This window comes from Puntigrus tetrazona, chromosome 8 (genome assembly GCF_018831695.1).
Source record: "Puntigrus tetrazona isolate hp1 chromosome 8, ASM1883169v1, whole genome shotgun sequence".
NCBI classification, from domain to species: domain Eukaryota; kingdom Metazoa; phylum Chordata; class Actinopteri; order Cypriniformes; family Cyprinidae; genus Puntigrus; species Puntigrus tetrazona.
The window spans coordinates 8,610,795-8,625,663 of NC_056706.1; the positions used below are offsets into that span (position 1 = coordinate 8,610,795).

The following is a 14,869-nucleotide window of genomic DNA, read 5'->3' on the forward strand; positions in this document are numbered from 1 at the left end:
TCAGACTTGAATAATGCTTCCCACAAAATATGAGCTTTATGAATGCATTCATATTAAGGAAAAACAATTACTTATTTTTTTGCTTTCATGTATATGCTCTCATTATTACTTGGGTGTCACATTGGATATTTTTAACACTTCTAAGTAAAAGGTTTGCACAAAAAATATGCAGCTAAATATGTTTAAAGTAAAATCAAATAATAATACTTAAATCTACTGTTATCTTCATGAATAGGAATGATCTTGTATGGTATTAATTATTACATACTTGAGAAGCTTAAGACCTCATGTTGGACAGGCCAAAATATCAATTTAAAGGAATATATTATAGGTTTATGATACAAGATGTTGTGTGTCACTTCGGCCACGTGGTGATGCTCTGACTCTTCTGTGAATCAATCGGTTTGAAACGCAAATATATTTACCATCGTTCATTTAGCCCATTGAATGCCGATAAACGGGTAACATCAGTAAACTGGCAATATCTCGCTTATTCTTCAAATGCTGCAGATATAATAGCCTGCCTTTGACCGAAATAGAAGATATGTATTCATCACTATGCTAGAGATTTCTATACGATCACGGCATGCGAGATTGCAGTGTGTGGATATGAATCACCGCTTCTATAGACCTGTTTTTTTGCGATAGTCTTTGCCTAGTAGGTGTCTATGAAGTGCCTTATATGTTTAATAATGGATACAGTGAGGTAGTTCACAGATGACAGAGCTATACGCCAGATCTCACGCGCCATATAGGGTCTTCCCCTCGCGTGACGCAGTTCGTCTGGAGCAGAGGCGCGCGGCGCTGCGGTATAAAAGCGAGGAGACACGCCGGTCCGGCAGCACTGTGATAGCACACACAGTAACACATAGAGCCATGGAGACAATGAGGAATACCTCTTACCCAACTATAACGACACAAAACGAAAAGATGTGTGAGCTCAATAAAATAAGTGAGCAAGGATGGAAAAAGCCAGAGGATAACAGTCGGACCGAGTATTCTAGAATCATTACAGACCCCAACACTGGGAAATGTTACTGCCGGGGAAAAGTTCTAGGAAAGGTAATGGACTCAACATTAATCATGATATTGTTTAAAATATATTTAATTATTCGATGTGTCAGTTATTGGTCTGTTAGAAAAAAAGTATCGCTATTCATTGTGTTCGTGCATGATTGCATTGCTTATGTCTGATATGTCTGTATATAAATGCATGATGATTACATTGCTTCTCGAAAACCTCTTTATCCTGGTTAACATTATACTTATCTTACACTTTCCCACTGTCATAGGGAGGCTTTGCGAAGTGCTATGAAATGACCGACCTGTCTTCAAGTAAAGTTTATGCAGCTAAAATCATCCCGCATTCACGTGTGTCAAAACCGCACCAGAGAGAGAAGGTAGGACAGACACACGGCAAATATAAATGGCATAGCACAAGTATTTGATCAAGTCTTCTAACTTATGTTCTGTATTCTGTCGTTCCAGATAAACCGAGAGATTGACCTGCACAGAGCCCTCAGCCACAAACACATAGTGCATTTTTACCACCACTTTGAAGACAAAGATAACATCTATATTTTGTTGGAGTACTGCAGTAGAAGAGTAAGTTTTAAAGTGAATTAATGTGTAAAATGTAATGAAAATGACCGTGTGTCCACTGACTGACTCTTGGTATTCTTTTGTAGTCACTGGCCCATATACTGAAGGCACGTAAAGTCCTAACAGAACCTGAAGTGAGGTATTACTTGAAGCAGACAGTGTCCGCTTTAAAATACCTTCATGATTTAGAGATCCTGCATCGTGATTTAAAACTGGGTATGTATTTATACACTCACTGTACATGCACATGATGTTTATTAACATTCCATCAGTATATAATAAGTTAAAAATCTTCTGTTTCACCATTCAAAGGCAACCTGTTTGTGAATGACTCAATGGAGCTGAAAGTGGGAGATTTTGGGCTGGCTGCCAAACTGGAGCCAGTCAGCAACAGACGCAAAACGATCTGCGGTACACCCAACTACCTGTCCCCGGAAGTGCTGAACAAACAGGGCCACGGCTGGGAGTCTGACGTGTGGGCTTTGGGCTGCGTCATGTGAGTTTTTCACCTTCAGATCTGAGGGTTTCCTCTATAAGCTATATTTATAAGTCGCCTGGTGTAAATAGGCAATGATTGCCGATTCATGCTCGATCTTTCAATGAATGTCTACTTTTCCATTCTAGTTGTGTATGCCATTGTATTCTGTGATCATGCTTCAGCTTTCACGCTTCAGTGACGTAATAACAGCATGTGGTGTACAGTTTGTCACCAGTGATGACCTATTTTTGGATAACTTACTCAACCTCATGTCATTTCTAACCTAAATTAACTTCTTTCATCAATATACACAACCAAAATGAGTTTTTAAAGCAAAAAACGGTTGGTCTTGTCAAAATAATGAATGTAATGTTGGTTTTGCATTACATTTCAAGTTTTGTTTTACATTGAACTTGGTTAATAATACTTAACAGGGAAATTTGATGGTTATTTTTTGCAGTGATATTGAAAATTGTCTAAATTAATGTTTATTATTTTAAAAAGGATAGCCTGAACATTCTTAAAAAATGGACATGATTGACTAAATTTTCTTTTTGGTGGAACCATTCATTTATGAGCAAGCCACATCTTCCTCTTCAGGTACACCATGCTTCTGGGTAAGCCTCCATTTGAGACCACTAACCTGAAGGAGACATACCGCTGTATCCGAGAGGCCCGTTACACCATCCCGGCCTCGCTCTCTCTTCCCGCCAAACAGCTCATTTCCGGCATGCTCGCACAGAACCCTGTGGACCGCCCGCACCTGGATGACATCATTCGGCATGAATTTTTCACCCAGGTAAGTTATTTGTTGCTCGGCAGTAGATTCAGTATATCCAGCCAAGCAGTTGGTCAATGTTTTTGTCGTGATTTCGCCGCAGGGCTTTATGCCAGAAACTCTGCCTGTCAGCTGCTGCCATTCTACCCCAGACTTCCACATTTCCAGTCCAGCCAAGAGCTTCTTCAAAAAAGCAGCCGCTGCTCTCTTCGGTGGCAAGAAGGACAAAGCCAAGTACTATGAAAATATAAGTAAGTTCTCGCTTTAGTTGACTAGTGGACTACTCTTTTCGGATGACCCAGTGAGTAATTGTTTTTCTTCCGACAGATCGCTTAGCCAAAGAAGAGGAAGACATATTCAAGCTTCGTCAAGACTTCAAAAAGACTGCCATAAGTAATCAGATTACTACACACTCATCCGAGGTGAGCATTGTTCCCTTTATAGTAGGCTATAATAAGGAATTCATCACCGTCTCTGAGATATTAATGAAGGTTAAGTGTTAGGTCATTCATGACACACATATGCTGCAATTTTACCTCTTTAGGAAGGAGGAAATCCGGCAGCACCTACAAGAAAGCCTGTTACCCAGGCAACTGCCGGAAGGCCGCAGACAAGAGATACCATTCACTTGATTGTTAGAGGCAGCTTGGGCAGCTGCAGCAGCAGCAGTGAATGTAAGTGTGTGTTATACGTGTGTGTGTGTGCGTTTCACCTGTTCGGTCTGACTCCAGCTCATTAGTTTCACAAGCTGATGCAACGTATCCTGCTGTCTCTCTGTAGGTCTTGAAGACAGCACCACTGGCACCGTGGCAGAGGCTGTTATTAGTGTTCTGAGAGGCTGCCTTGAACACATGCCTAAAGGTGAATAAGACCCATTACAAATTTCACACCTAAGGTTTTTGATTCCAATCTATAGAGTAAAGAAAATATACGATCTTTGCATTTAACAGTGCCCTTTTTCCCACAGCGGACAGCCTTCCCAGAGGAAATGGATGTAATAGCTTGAAGTGGGTGACTAAGTGGGTTGACTACTCCAACAAATATGGCTTTGGCTATCAGCTGTCTGACAATACAGTGGGCGTCCTTTTCAACAACGGAACACACATGAGTCTCCTCTCTGACAAGAAGTAGGTGCTTCAAGTTGACTGTTTGCTAACTTGGTTCCGCTTTTTGAAAAAAAATTATCAAAAGTTTAACCCCAAACAAATGTTCATATGAACATAGTTTGATTCATTTTTTAAGTAGGCAAACATTACATAACACATATTCATTGAGCATTTGATCATTACAAAATTACAAAAAAGTACCAGTATTTCAGTATTTAGTTGATGACAGAAATGTCCAACATTGTCTTATGTGCACCACCATTCAGTCATTTGGGATCGGCTTTTGAAAATGTTACTTTTTATAAGCACAATAACTCAAAGAAATTGAGGACACATGTTTATGTTCATCAAAGAATGCTTTTTAGAAAAAAATATTAAGCAGCTGTTTTCAGATTGAAAGTCAGATTTGCTATCACAAGAATTAATTACACGTAGAAATATTATAATATTTCCCAATATAATTTTTTACTGCATTTTTGATCAAATAAATGCATCCTTGAAGAGAATAAAAGACATTTTTAAAAAATCTGTTTTTTGATATCAAGTGTCCCCAGTATTATTCCTTATTCCTAGTTTTATTGCATAGCTTCTAGATGATCTTCAGAAAAAAAGAAAAAAAAACGTACCAATATCCTAGAAATGTCAGTTAAATGACAAATGGCATTACGCATGAAGTATTATAAAAGAGCAAGCATTAGTCATAGACATCATAAAGATGTGAGGCTACAGAAAGAAACCATGGGCACTGTATTGCATTGACTGTGTAATTGATAAATCAATGTTGTATTTGTTTTTTTAGGACTGTTCATCAGTATGCTGCCCTCAGCCAGAGGTCTGTTTTCTCTGTTATTGAGGTTCCTGAGTATGCTGTGGCTCAGGTCACCATTCTGAAGTACTTTGCCCACTACATGGAGGAGAATTTGATGGATGTGAGTGTGCTCTTAAATTCAACCCTTATGTTTTTATTCAGCTTTTGTTATTGTTACAGGTTCCTAGACTTGTACAAGAAGTTGTTGTGTTAATATATCGGTTATCCTTTTATGCAGGGAGGGGATATGATAAGTGAACAAGATACCCAGAAGTCCAGAATATATCTTTTGCAGTGGCTGAAATCAGACAGAGCTTTATTGATGCTTTTCAACGATGGCACATTCCAGGTAAAATTGCGGTCATCTTTATTCTGTACAAAACAGAACTGATTTGAAATGTATGTATCTCTGAAGTATAAACTGAGATGTTAGGAAGGATGTTTATGTTGGTCTTTTCCATAAAATGAAAGAAATTGTGAAAATGAACAAAAAACATCATAAAAGTACCATAACATTTAGCATTTTTTGTCATTTGTTGGAGCTTGGCAGACCTAGTGGTACCCAGGCACTCTCACTGTATGAAAAAAAAAGTTATTTGGTTTACGAAAGACACAGAATTATAACAGAATTTTCATTTTTGTGGGAACTATTCCTTTAATGCAGCAGTTGTTAGAACTTTATTCCTCATGTAAAAAGCTACTGTCTAGTGCTCTCTACGCCCATCAGACCCCTGGGTAGTTATCAGTCAGGTCTGTCTTTGTTCAGATAAAAAGCTGTGTATACTATAGCGCTGTGGGAAGGAGAAGGTCACAAACCCTGCTGTAATAACATCCTGCATCCTCTGTGAGTGTTTCTCGTCTGTTCCAGAATAACAAAACCTTTTTTCTTCATTTTCCAACAGGTGAACTTCTACCACGACCACACCAAGCTCATCCTGTGCACACAGCAGGATGAATATCTGCTGACGTACATCAACGAAGAGCGAACCTCCACCACCTTCCAACTGAGCTCGTTGCTCAGCGCGGGCTGCACTGCCGACCTGCGGAGTCGTCTGGAGTATGCCTTGAACATGCTGCTGCAGAGATGCAACTGAGACTGAACGGTTGGCCACTGACTCAGCAAGATCTGATGATTTCTTTTGGTGAAAGGGCACAGAGGAGGGCTTGTTGAACAGGAGGTCCACTGGACGTGAACTGGATGGAGCTATGGAAAGGTTTATAATCAAGACAAACTCTGTAGATTTACAAATACTGAGACTGGAGTGAAGAGGAAGGATAATGATCAGAAACATTATATGGAGGAAAGCAAATCTGGGCTGGGACCAGTCATTGTTTGACAAGAAACAGACTTTTTGTGTGTATGTGTGGTAAAATGTTGATGATCACACATGCATGTCCTAATCTGCAAATTGTTGTTTGTTTTTTGCTCTGTCCTTAACGAATATTTATTGTGTACATAGTTCCTTATTTATTTATTTAATGAATAAAATCCAAAAATTCTAACATTTGACCAATGTATATTTATTTTATACCTAGTGTTGTCTTTTTATATACTGAATATATACCACAAGCCTCATATAAGCATATTAGCATATTTGCATTTGAATAGATTTAGGAGGGAAAGGTTACTCAAGAGGGTGTAGTCCAGTTGAGTGGCACATGTACATCCAGTCTTATCGTCACATTGGCTTCCAGCATGGGTTCTGCCTCCTGGGTCCTTTGAGGTAAACAATTTTTAAATAAAGCTAAGTGCAAAATGACAAAGAAATCGTGACTCATAAGTAACCATGTCAACATACACTTAGTGTCAAGTGTGCAAAGCAAAGCAACACCAGGATGTTGTGCAGTCTGGAAATCTAAACGATAGCAGTTTTTGTCTTTAGAATCGTGTAGCGATTCAGTACGCGAAATATGGCATATGTAAAGCAGAAATGTTAAGAATTGTATGCTGTTCGATATTTAGTTTGAATAGCGGTTTACTTTAGCGCGCAACCGCGTGCTTTGCAAACAGGTTTTGTTCGCCTACGTCCTCCTGAACGCGCGCGTCTTGTTTGTTACAAATTATTGGGCGAATTATTAGCATTTTTTTTTCAGAATGCTAACAGCGATATATTAATAAGTGAATGCAAAAACATGGGACACAATTCTAATGTAAAATACATCTGTGCAGGTCTTACAAGTGAAACGTCAACAAGATAAGGCAAATAACTCAGTGCTTGTCTAAGTTATAACTTTAGTAGTTGTAATTCTCTCTAAATATATATACACACTTGAAGGAAGAGAATTCAAATAATTACTCATCATTTACTTGTATTTTGAATGTTTAACTAAGTACTTGAAGACAACATGCCTGACAAAGAGGGCAGGGCCTGTTCATCAAAAAGCCCATGTAAAGTTACTTAAGCATATGATAAACAACTATGATCTCAGCTTTCTAGAATCTAGATAATCATCAGATGGATAATAGGAGAAGGAAACATTACACTGTTATTTGGGAACAAGTCAAATGAATGACATATACATTTAGCATTACATCTCAAATAAACTACTTCCATCTTACAATTAAAGGAAGCTGTTGGGGCAAACTCCCAGCAAACCTAAGGATATTACCTAGACACACCTCAAACAGAGAATTACAAATAATACTGGCACATCGTATTATGTAAGTGCAATATATTTAGCTCCTTTTATCTTGGGATCAAATACCCCACAATCAAGCAATTGTCTAAAAGACAAGACAAAAGCTTACTATGTTTTGATGCCAGTGTTCCTTGAATTTTTGTAAAACCATTTGACAGGTTATCTTGAAAGAAAATGAATGAGCTATTAAAGCTAAATTTAAATTTAAAACTAAACATAAATTATTAAAAATAGGCTCCATCTAAGTCTTTTCTGAGTGTTTGTCCTCAGCATACTCCCAGTGGGCGTTTGTACAAATTTAAATACAGTACAAGGATAGGGTAATTATCGTTCAATGCATTTCTCAATATTAGCACACTGATAATCAGACGTTTAGAAAGTTCTTTAGGGAAAGAATTACTTGGTTTGTCACCAAGCTGTTTTAAAACACATTGTGTTACTCTCCGACCTTTGATAAAAAAAAAATCTGGCAGACATTTAACAAGCAAAATCTTCACCAGTGATGACTCAAATGCTCCTTTAAAAATGATCTGCTAACTCCGTAGCCAAGCAAATGTCTCCGTGGATGTGTATGCATGTTTTGATGTGAGTGTGCATGTGTATGCATATGTGCACCAGTGTTTGTTCTGGCATGTGTTTATGGGTATGTGTGCGACGCACCTTCTGAAGTAATGTCATATAGCTGTGCTGGTTACGCACGTCTTGCGCTGATGTGTGGGCTTCACAGATTCATCGCAGGCTAGAAAATCGGATGAAACGTTGTTTAGTTCAAGCGCTCTATCATTGCCCAAACCGATCCATCCCTCGGATTTCACATTTGACCCTGTAAGGGTGGAATACATCTTGAAAGGAAAGCAGAAGGGGAAATAAATCAATAACCAGAAAAGTTCAGGCATTTGAACTTCAACCAAAAAATTATTTTCATAAGCCCACTCTCTACCACACTTAGTTTGCTTAGGGAGAAATACAATGTGGTTGGAAAGTAAAGAAAGAGTTAACAGTGTATGGAGGGTACACTGGAGCAATTTAATGTAGGAAGATGAAACGTTTTCATATGAATTTGGACAAGGCATTGCAATCACTCAAGTAATCAAATCCATAGCCTACTTGACATTTCGATCAAAGGAAAATGCTCTCAGATAACGGGGAAAGAGGATTGTACCAACAGTGCTGTGAAACTCAAAAAGGGATGTTTCACATTGGTTCCTTGCCTTCAGTCTTGGGAGAAGAATTCCTTTGGGCCCAAAATCACATGTATTCCATGTGGAACCAACCCAATTGGCAACATTGTCTTACTATGAATAACTTTCTTGTTTCTGAAAATGCCAAAGCTTCCTACATACGCACACACAGCAGCTTCCCATTTGCCTTGCAAGCCCAATCTAGTTGCTTACGTCAGGAAACATCTTAAACAGTAACTTATTTATAAAATGAACCATTTTTGTATCATTGTCAGGGGTTTTCAACCTAAGGCATGTCTGAACAGTTTTTTTTTTTTTAGATTGCAAAATGTCTCACTTGATGTCTGATGTCATGTCTCACTTTAGCCTATAAACTCATAGTGTCATTGCTAAAACAGAGCTAAGTCTTGCAAAAAAAAAAGTACTCATGCTACAAAGTGATTACTATGTTATTTATTACTTTATTGAATACCATGATGGTATCAGGCTACATTTACAGAAAGCTCAGTATTACCATGGTACAATGTATGAAAGCACAAGGTATTTTTTTGTTAGTGAAGCTGGCAGCACATAGCTGTTCCAATTATTTTTTTTCTAGTTTCCTGAGCCTTGAGAATACCTAAGATTTCCAAATCCCTGAGGCATGTTGACTTTCTAAACCATATGAGTTTTGAGAAATACCACTTCAAATGTTATCAGTGAACAGAGTTTAATGTGTGTCTGTTTTTATCAGGGTTTTGGGAAAAAGCGATCCCCCTTAGGCCACAAGTGGTCTGAATGCATTTCAGATGACTGCCATTTAATTACCAGAGATGGTTCAGCGGTTTCTTACAGAGGAAAAATGGGGCAGCATTATGCTGTATATGGGCATGAGTGCTGATAACAAAAGAATGCAATTTGTTTGCACAATGATGCATAATTATATCAGAAATACTTTCATAATGTTTTTACTTCTGAAAAAGATAGTTCTTTTATAAGTTAGCAATGATTACATAGGTCTTATCTTAGTTTTGAGCTACAGATTTGCTTGTGTTGTCAAACTGTGTGTTAACTGACAGAAGAAAATTCCTAACGACACATGCCAGCTTAGATAAAATTCTCCTTGAAATACCGGAAAACATGCCTAATGTGAAGAATTGGTGCACAGCTGCTCTCTTCTTAGGCATGGATACACCCAAGACAAACATGCTAGTTGGAAGGTTTCTGTCAACAGTGGCAGAACTAACAATATTGGTGTGTATTTATTCTGTGAAATCCTGGACATGCATCCTAGTGGATATCCCATGTTTGTCAATCAGATGAAAGAACAATACTGCGGGTGTGTGTGGCAAGGAAGTTGCCATTAGTTAGTTTCACAGTAGTTTTGTATGCATGTCTTTTTAACATGCATGAAGCAAATGTTATTCAAATTTCCCAATATCACTGACATTTTGCTTTTGTTTCTCATTAGGTTACATATTTTGTCCTGAGGGGGAAGTTTCTCATTACTAAAAGGTAGGTTGAGGGCACGCTGACAGCTCGAATTTTACAAGTAGAAGTAGAAGGATAAGATCTCCTGTTGGCGATCTGCAGGGCTGATGCTCTGTAATTGAGCACAGATGATGCTCAGCCCACTCAGTGATTTGTGGACAACACCGTGCCTCCGGCAGGTTTGTGAAGCTTTTGAAGCTGTGACCTTTTGTTGCCCATTAATGGCCCCAAATCTGGCCGATATTAATAGAAAAGTGGACTTTAAAAAATGAAATGCTTAATATGCATCATTGCTTATAGCACATCACTTTTACCTTGACGCAAGGGGGTGGGTGTGTGTGTGTGTGTGCGTGTGTGATTCATGCAGAGCTCTGTCTGTGGGCAGAAATTGATCATGTCTGCTTGAGTTTTAACGGAGGCAGACAGAATCCTGGATCTTCCTCATTAAGGTCTGAGAAGGATGTGTCAGGAAGAGACATGTTCGAGCCCCCCTCCCTCAAATGACACACAACCCAAACAGCAGCTGAAACGCTGAAAAATCACCGGGAGCTGTTGTGCCGTGTCAGTATGTCACATCTGGTTTGCGAGCTCAAAGACTGTGGCCAGAGGCTTTATATTTCAATAAACTGATGTTCTAACAGCCATGCTTATGAAATACTCTATGGCTGGCACCATGGCATGCCAGCTCAGGTGCTTGGAAACTGTGGAAAAAACAAACATGAAGCACTGGGAGCAGGTTCAGCGGCTTTATATACTTCATAAACTTTATGTAAATAGTGAGACACTTGTGTAAGCACATTTATCTTCTCTGCGTTTGGAGGCTTCAAGCAGTGGCTACACTCTTAGCATATATGGTTCGTTTGGCTTGGCTAACAAAACTAAACAAAGCAATTGCTGAATCTAGTTCAAGAAACCAAAGGATGTTAACTTGTAACAATGAAGAGCTACGCTTCCTCCGACAAATAGCAACAATACCCTTCAAATGTGTTTGTATATGAGATTATATTGTATATGCCATTACCATTGCAACCATAGTTTTCAACAAAATAGTTACTGTTGTTGATATTTCTGTAAAACTTCTGTAAACTGCTTTGCATTTGTCCAAATATGTGGCTTAGCAACCAATCAATCACTTTTATTTATATAGTGCTTTTAACAATACAGATTGTATCAAAGCACTAAACAGTATCAACATAGGAGAATATATTCATAGTAATGTATAATGAGAAGATTAAACACTTAATTTTTGATTAAATCCAGAAGACGGTCTCTGTAATCAAATAGACAATAATCGCTAGAAATTAAGTGTACCCAACTAAGCAAGCCAGGGGCAACAGCGGCAAGGAACCAAAACCTCATCCGTGACAGAATGGAGAAAAAAACCTTGGTAGAAACCAGTCTCAGTTGGGGCTGGACTTCCAGCACTTAATTTGCAGTTACATTTTAAGCGCATGTAAGATTGTGCAAAAGTGAATCTCAATAAATTACAATGTCATGGAAAAGTTCATTTCAGTAATTCAAGTCAAATTATGAAACCTGTGTATTAAATAAACTCAATGCACACAGACTGAAGTAGTTTTAAGTCTTTGGTTCTTTTAATTGTGATGATTTCGGCTCAGATTTAACAAAAACCCACCAATTCATCTAAACAAATTAGAATACTTCATGAGACCAATAAAAAAACATTTTAGTGAATTGTTGGCCTTCTGGAAAGTACAGATGTTCTAATTCTACTTCTAATTTACTATACATGTACTCAGAACGTTTAAAAGCTCCTTTTGCTTTAATTACTGCCTCAATTTGGCGTGGCATTGAGTTGACTGGCCAGTCAAGCACACCAACACCATGGTCATTTGGCAGTGGGGCAGGTGGAAATGAAATCAGCATTTTCAAAAAGCTGGTCAGCAGGGAATTTGTGTGTTTTTGTTTAATTTTTAGCCCAAATCATCACAATTAAAATAACCAAGGACTTAAACTACTTCAGTCCGTGTGCATTGAATTTATTTAATAGTCAAGTTTCACAGTTTGAGTTGAATTACTGAAATAAGTGAACTTTTTAATTTATTGAGATGCATCTATATAGTGTGTGTGTGTGTGTGTGTGTGCATTTGGTTCCGGTGATATTTCCACTGGGCTCATTTAGGTGTTCGGTCTCCGATAAAGGTCATCTCTTGGTGCTGATCCACCATCTGATCTGGATGCGAACTGACGAACAGAATAAAAAAAACGGACAAATATTAACATAGATACTATTCTTTGTACGGGGTAACGAGTACATTTGTGCAATTATGTACATGCACACCCTTCGTTGATTCAAACTTTTAACTTCCTAGGAACTTCTGGCTATTTGGCAAGAGCAGCTCATATAAACCTTACTTCTCTGATTTCAAAAAGTGCACTATCAACTGAGTGGCGTAGTATTCACTTCAACATGTAAAAAGCAGTTTGGAAACCTTTGGAACCACATAGCAATGTGCTACAAACCACTCTAAACCACTCACTCGTTTTAAGATCGGGAAAGTGAGGTTTAACTGCGCAGCTCTTAACAGCTAGCCTCCATTACATTAACTTCCAGCAGTGTTACATGAAGCTTTATCAAAGTAACTACTAACTAACGCATTACTTTTTAAATTTACAAGGAAATACAGAGTATATCAGCCTTTTTCAAACAAGTAATTCAAGTATTCAAGTTTTTTTTGCCCATTTACTCACTGGGAAATTAGGAGTGAGGCGTAGAGGTCGGATGAACGTCCTTTAGACTCGGGCTTATGCATTTCACGTTTGGAGTAAAAGGGCCTTAAGTTGCCAAAAACTATCACTTTAGGTTTATTTTTCATTGTTAAAAAAAGCAAGCCCAGTCCAGGTAACAAAGGTCATGTTTGCATATTGTCACTTCACGCACAAAAACCACCCTGAATGGCAACATATTAAAAACCACCCAGAAAACGATTACTATTGTTTCACAGAGCTCTAGTAACCACTGAATACCTTAGCAACCACATAGCAACACAGTGGCAACCACCGCCAACTTCTTAGCATTAATTCATTTGCAGAGTAAACATACCTTCTTGTGAAAATGAAAAAGTGTAGGTATGGTGATAATAAATGTTTTTCAAAATTTTATGTACGTGGTTTGGATTGAAACGACAAAAAATAAAGAAATAAATGAGTACGTTGATGTCAGTGCAGCAATGCTACAATCACGTGTGGAAAAAGAGTAGCTGCCAGCAATCATCCTCTCAGGAACACATTTCCTTTTATGTGTGATTCTAATTAAGCTGTGATTGGCTATGTAAATTTCTCCATAATCACAGCTCATTTTCATCCTGCCAAACTACACATTTCTGTCCTCGTTTCCGTGAGCTCAGAAGCGCAGTATGCAGCAAAAAGCCGTTGTGTCTCCCACGGCAGACTGTGAGTCAGTGAGCCCCAGCGTGAAGCACAGCAGTGCAGGGCAGCAGGAGAGCCGGGATTGTTATGGTTTGTAGTGGGTGGATAAGGGTCATACAGAAGTGTGGCAGGGGCAGGAAACAGGTGTCAGAAATGACGCAGAGAGAGAGAGTGAGTGAGAGTACTTCAGACGAGCACATGCTCACTCACACACACAAACAGCAATCAACGCTCCTGTCTTCAAGCTGCCTTGTATTTTCAGATAAGGTAAACACTAACATTAGTCATTCCCCCTTCCCCACGTGCACATAAACATTTTTTTTTTTATTATTATTTACAAAGCGTGGTAACAGATTATATACAATGTTCCTTGCTTTGTACTGTATTAGTGGTGATTGCCAAGACAAACATCACTATTGCTAATGCATAGGATTATGAGCGTAATAAAAAAGTTTAAAAAACTCTAACAGTAAGTATTCAAATTAGAACCTTGTCCTTTTCTACCACGGGCATGAATTATACATCAAATCTTACTACATTTCTGAGCAAACAGATTTGCAATTGTTGGATGATTAAATGGGCGCAAGTTTTCTTGTGTATATAACCGATTTGAAGATGTAGGCAACCACATAGCAACCTTAGAACAATCTCAAACTTAGCAATGACCCAGAAGTCCCTATAGCAACTGTATAGAAATGGGCCTAAAACAGCACAGAACACTTAGCAACCAATTATCGTCATATCATTGGCTGTGACTGGCATGGGCTCATATTTGTAGTCATATCTGATTACTGTAGAAATCTAGTAAGTGTAAACAGATCTGTGATGACATTTTGTTTGCCAACCTGGTCTTTTGCTATGTCTGGTTTCTTCAGAAATTTATTTGAAAATTTGAATAATAATGCTTTTCATGTGATACTTTGTTTTTAGATTAAATTTACTGTGTGAAATTTGTTTCCACACATTATAATATACTATATAATACTATATAATATATAATATACTATATTTAAACACCCTGCAATTGTACTTTTAGTATACTAACCTGTTATACTTAAAGTATATTGGAATACTTCATTTTGTACTTAATGCACTTTAGTTGTGTAGAAGTAGTACTGAAATCCATCTAAAGATATACTGAAGTATGCTTGATTGTGAAAAAGTGAAAGCGCAGCGTATTTCAGGTACACTTTAAATATCTTGCATTTAAAGACTGATATAATACAATCACATAACCCTCATCAATAGTGACATTAAAACACATTTTCATGCTTAATATTAAGAAATATGCATAAGTAGTCAAAATAACGTTCAATTATCATTTTTATTTTGGTCTCGGGTGATATATATCAGTAAAAATGTTTTTGATTTGAACTGTACAAGTATGAAATTGAAAGTATATTACATTTTTGCTAG

General features: G+C 38.0%; 1 protein-coding gene across 1 annotated transcript; it reads left to right on the plus strand.

The window, feature by feature from the left end:
• The first annotated feature begins 702 nt into the window (after positions 1-702).
• plk2b (polo-like kinase 2b (Drosophila)) lies at positions 703-6,275 on the plus strand. Its single transcript, XM_043247250.1, has 14 exons — positions 703-1,062; positions 1,293-1,400; positions 1,489-1,605; positions 1,689-1,818; positions 1,915-2,098; positions 2,681-2,879; positions 2,962-3,109; positions 3,186-3,280; positions 3,403-3,532; positions 3,639-3,719; positions 3,826-3,985; positions 4,764-4,893; positions 5,011-5,121; positions 5,675-6,275. The coding sequence occupies exons 1-14, from the start codon at positions 718-720 to the stop codon at positions 5,864-5,866; spliced, it is 2,130 nt and encodes a 709-aa protein (XP_043103185.1). The 5' UTR covers positions 703-717; the 3' UTR covers positions 5,867-6,275.
• The last annotated feature ends 8,594 nt before the right edge of the window (positions 6,276-14,869 follow it).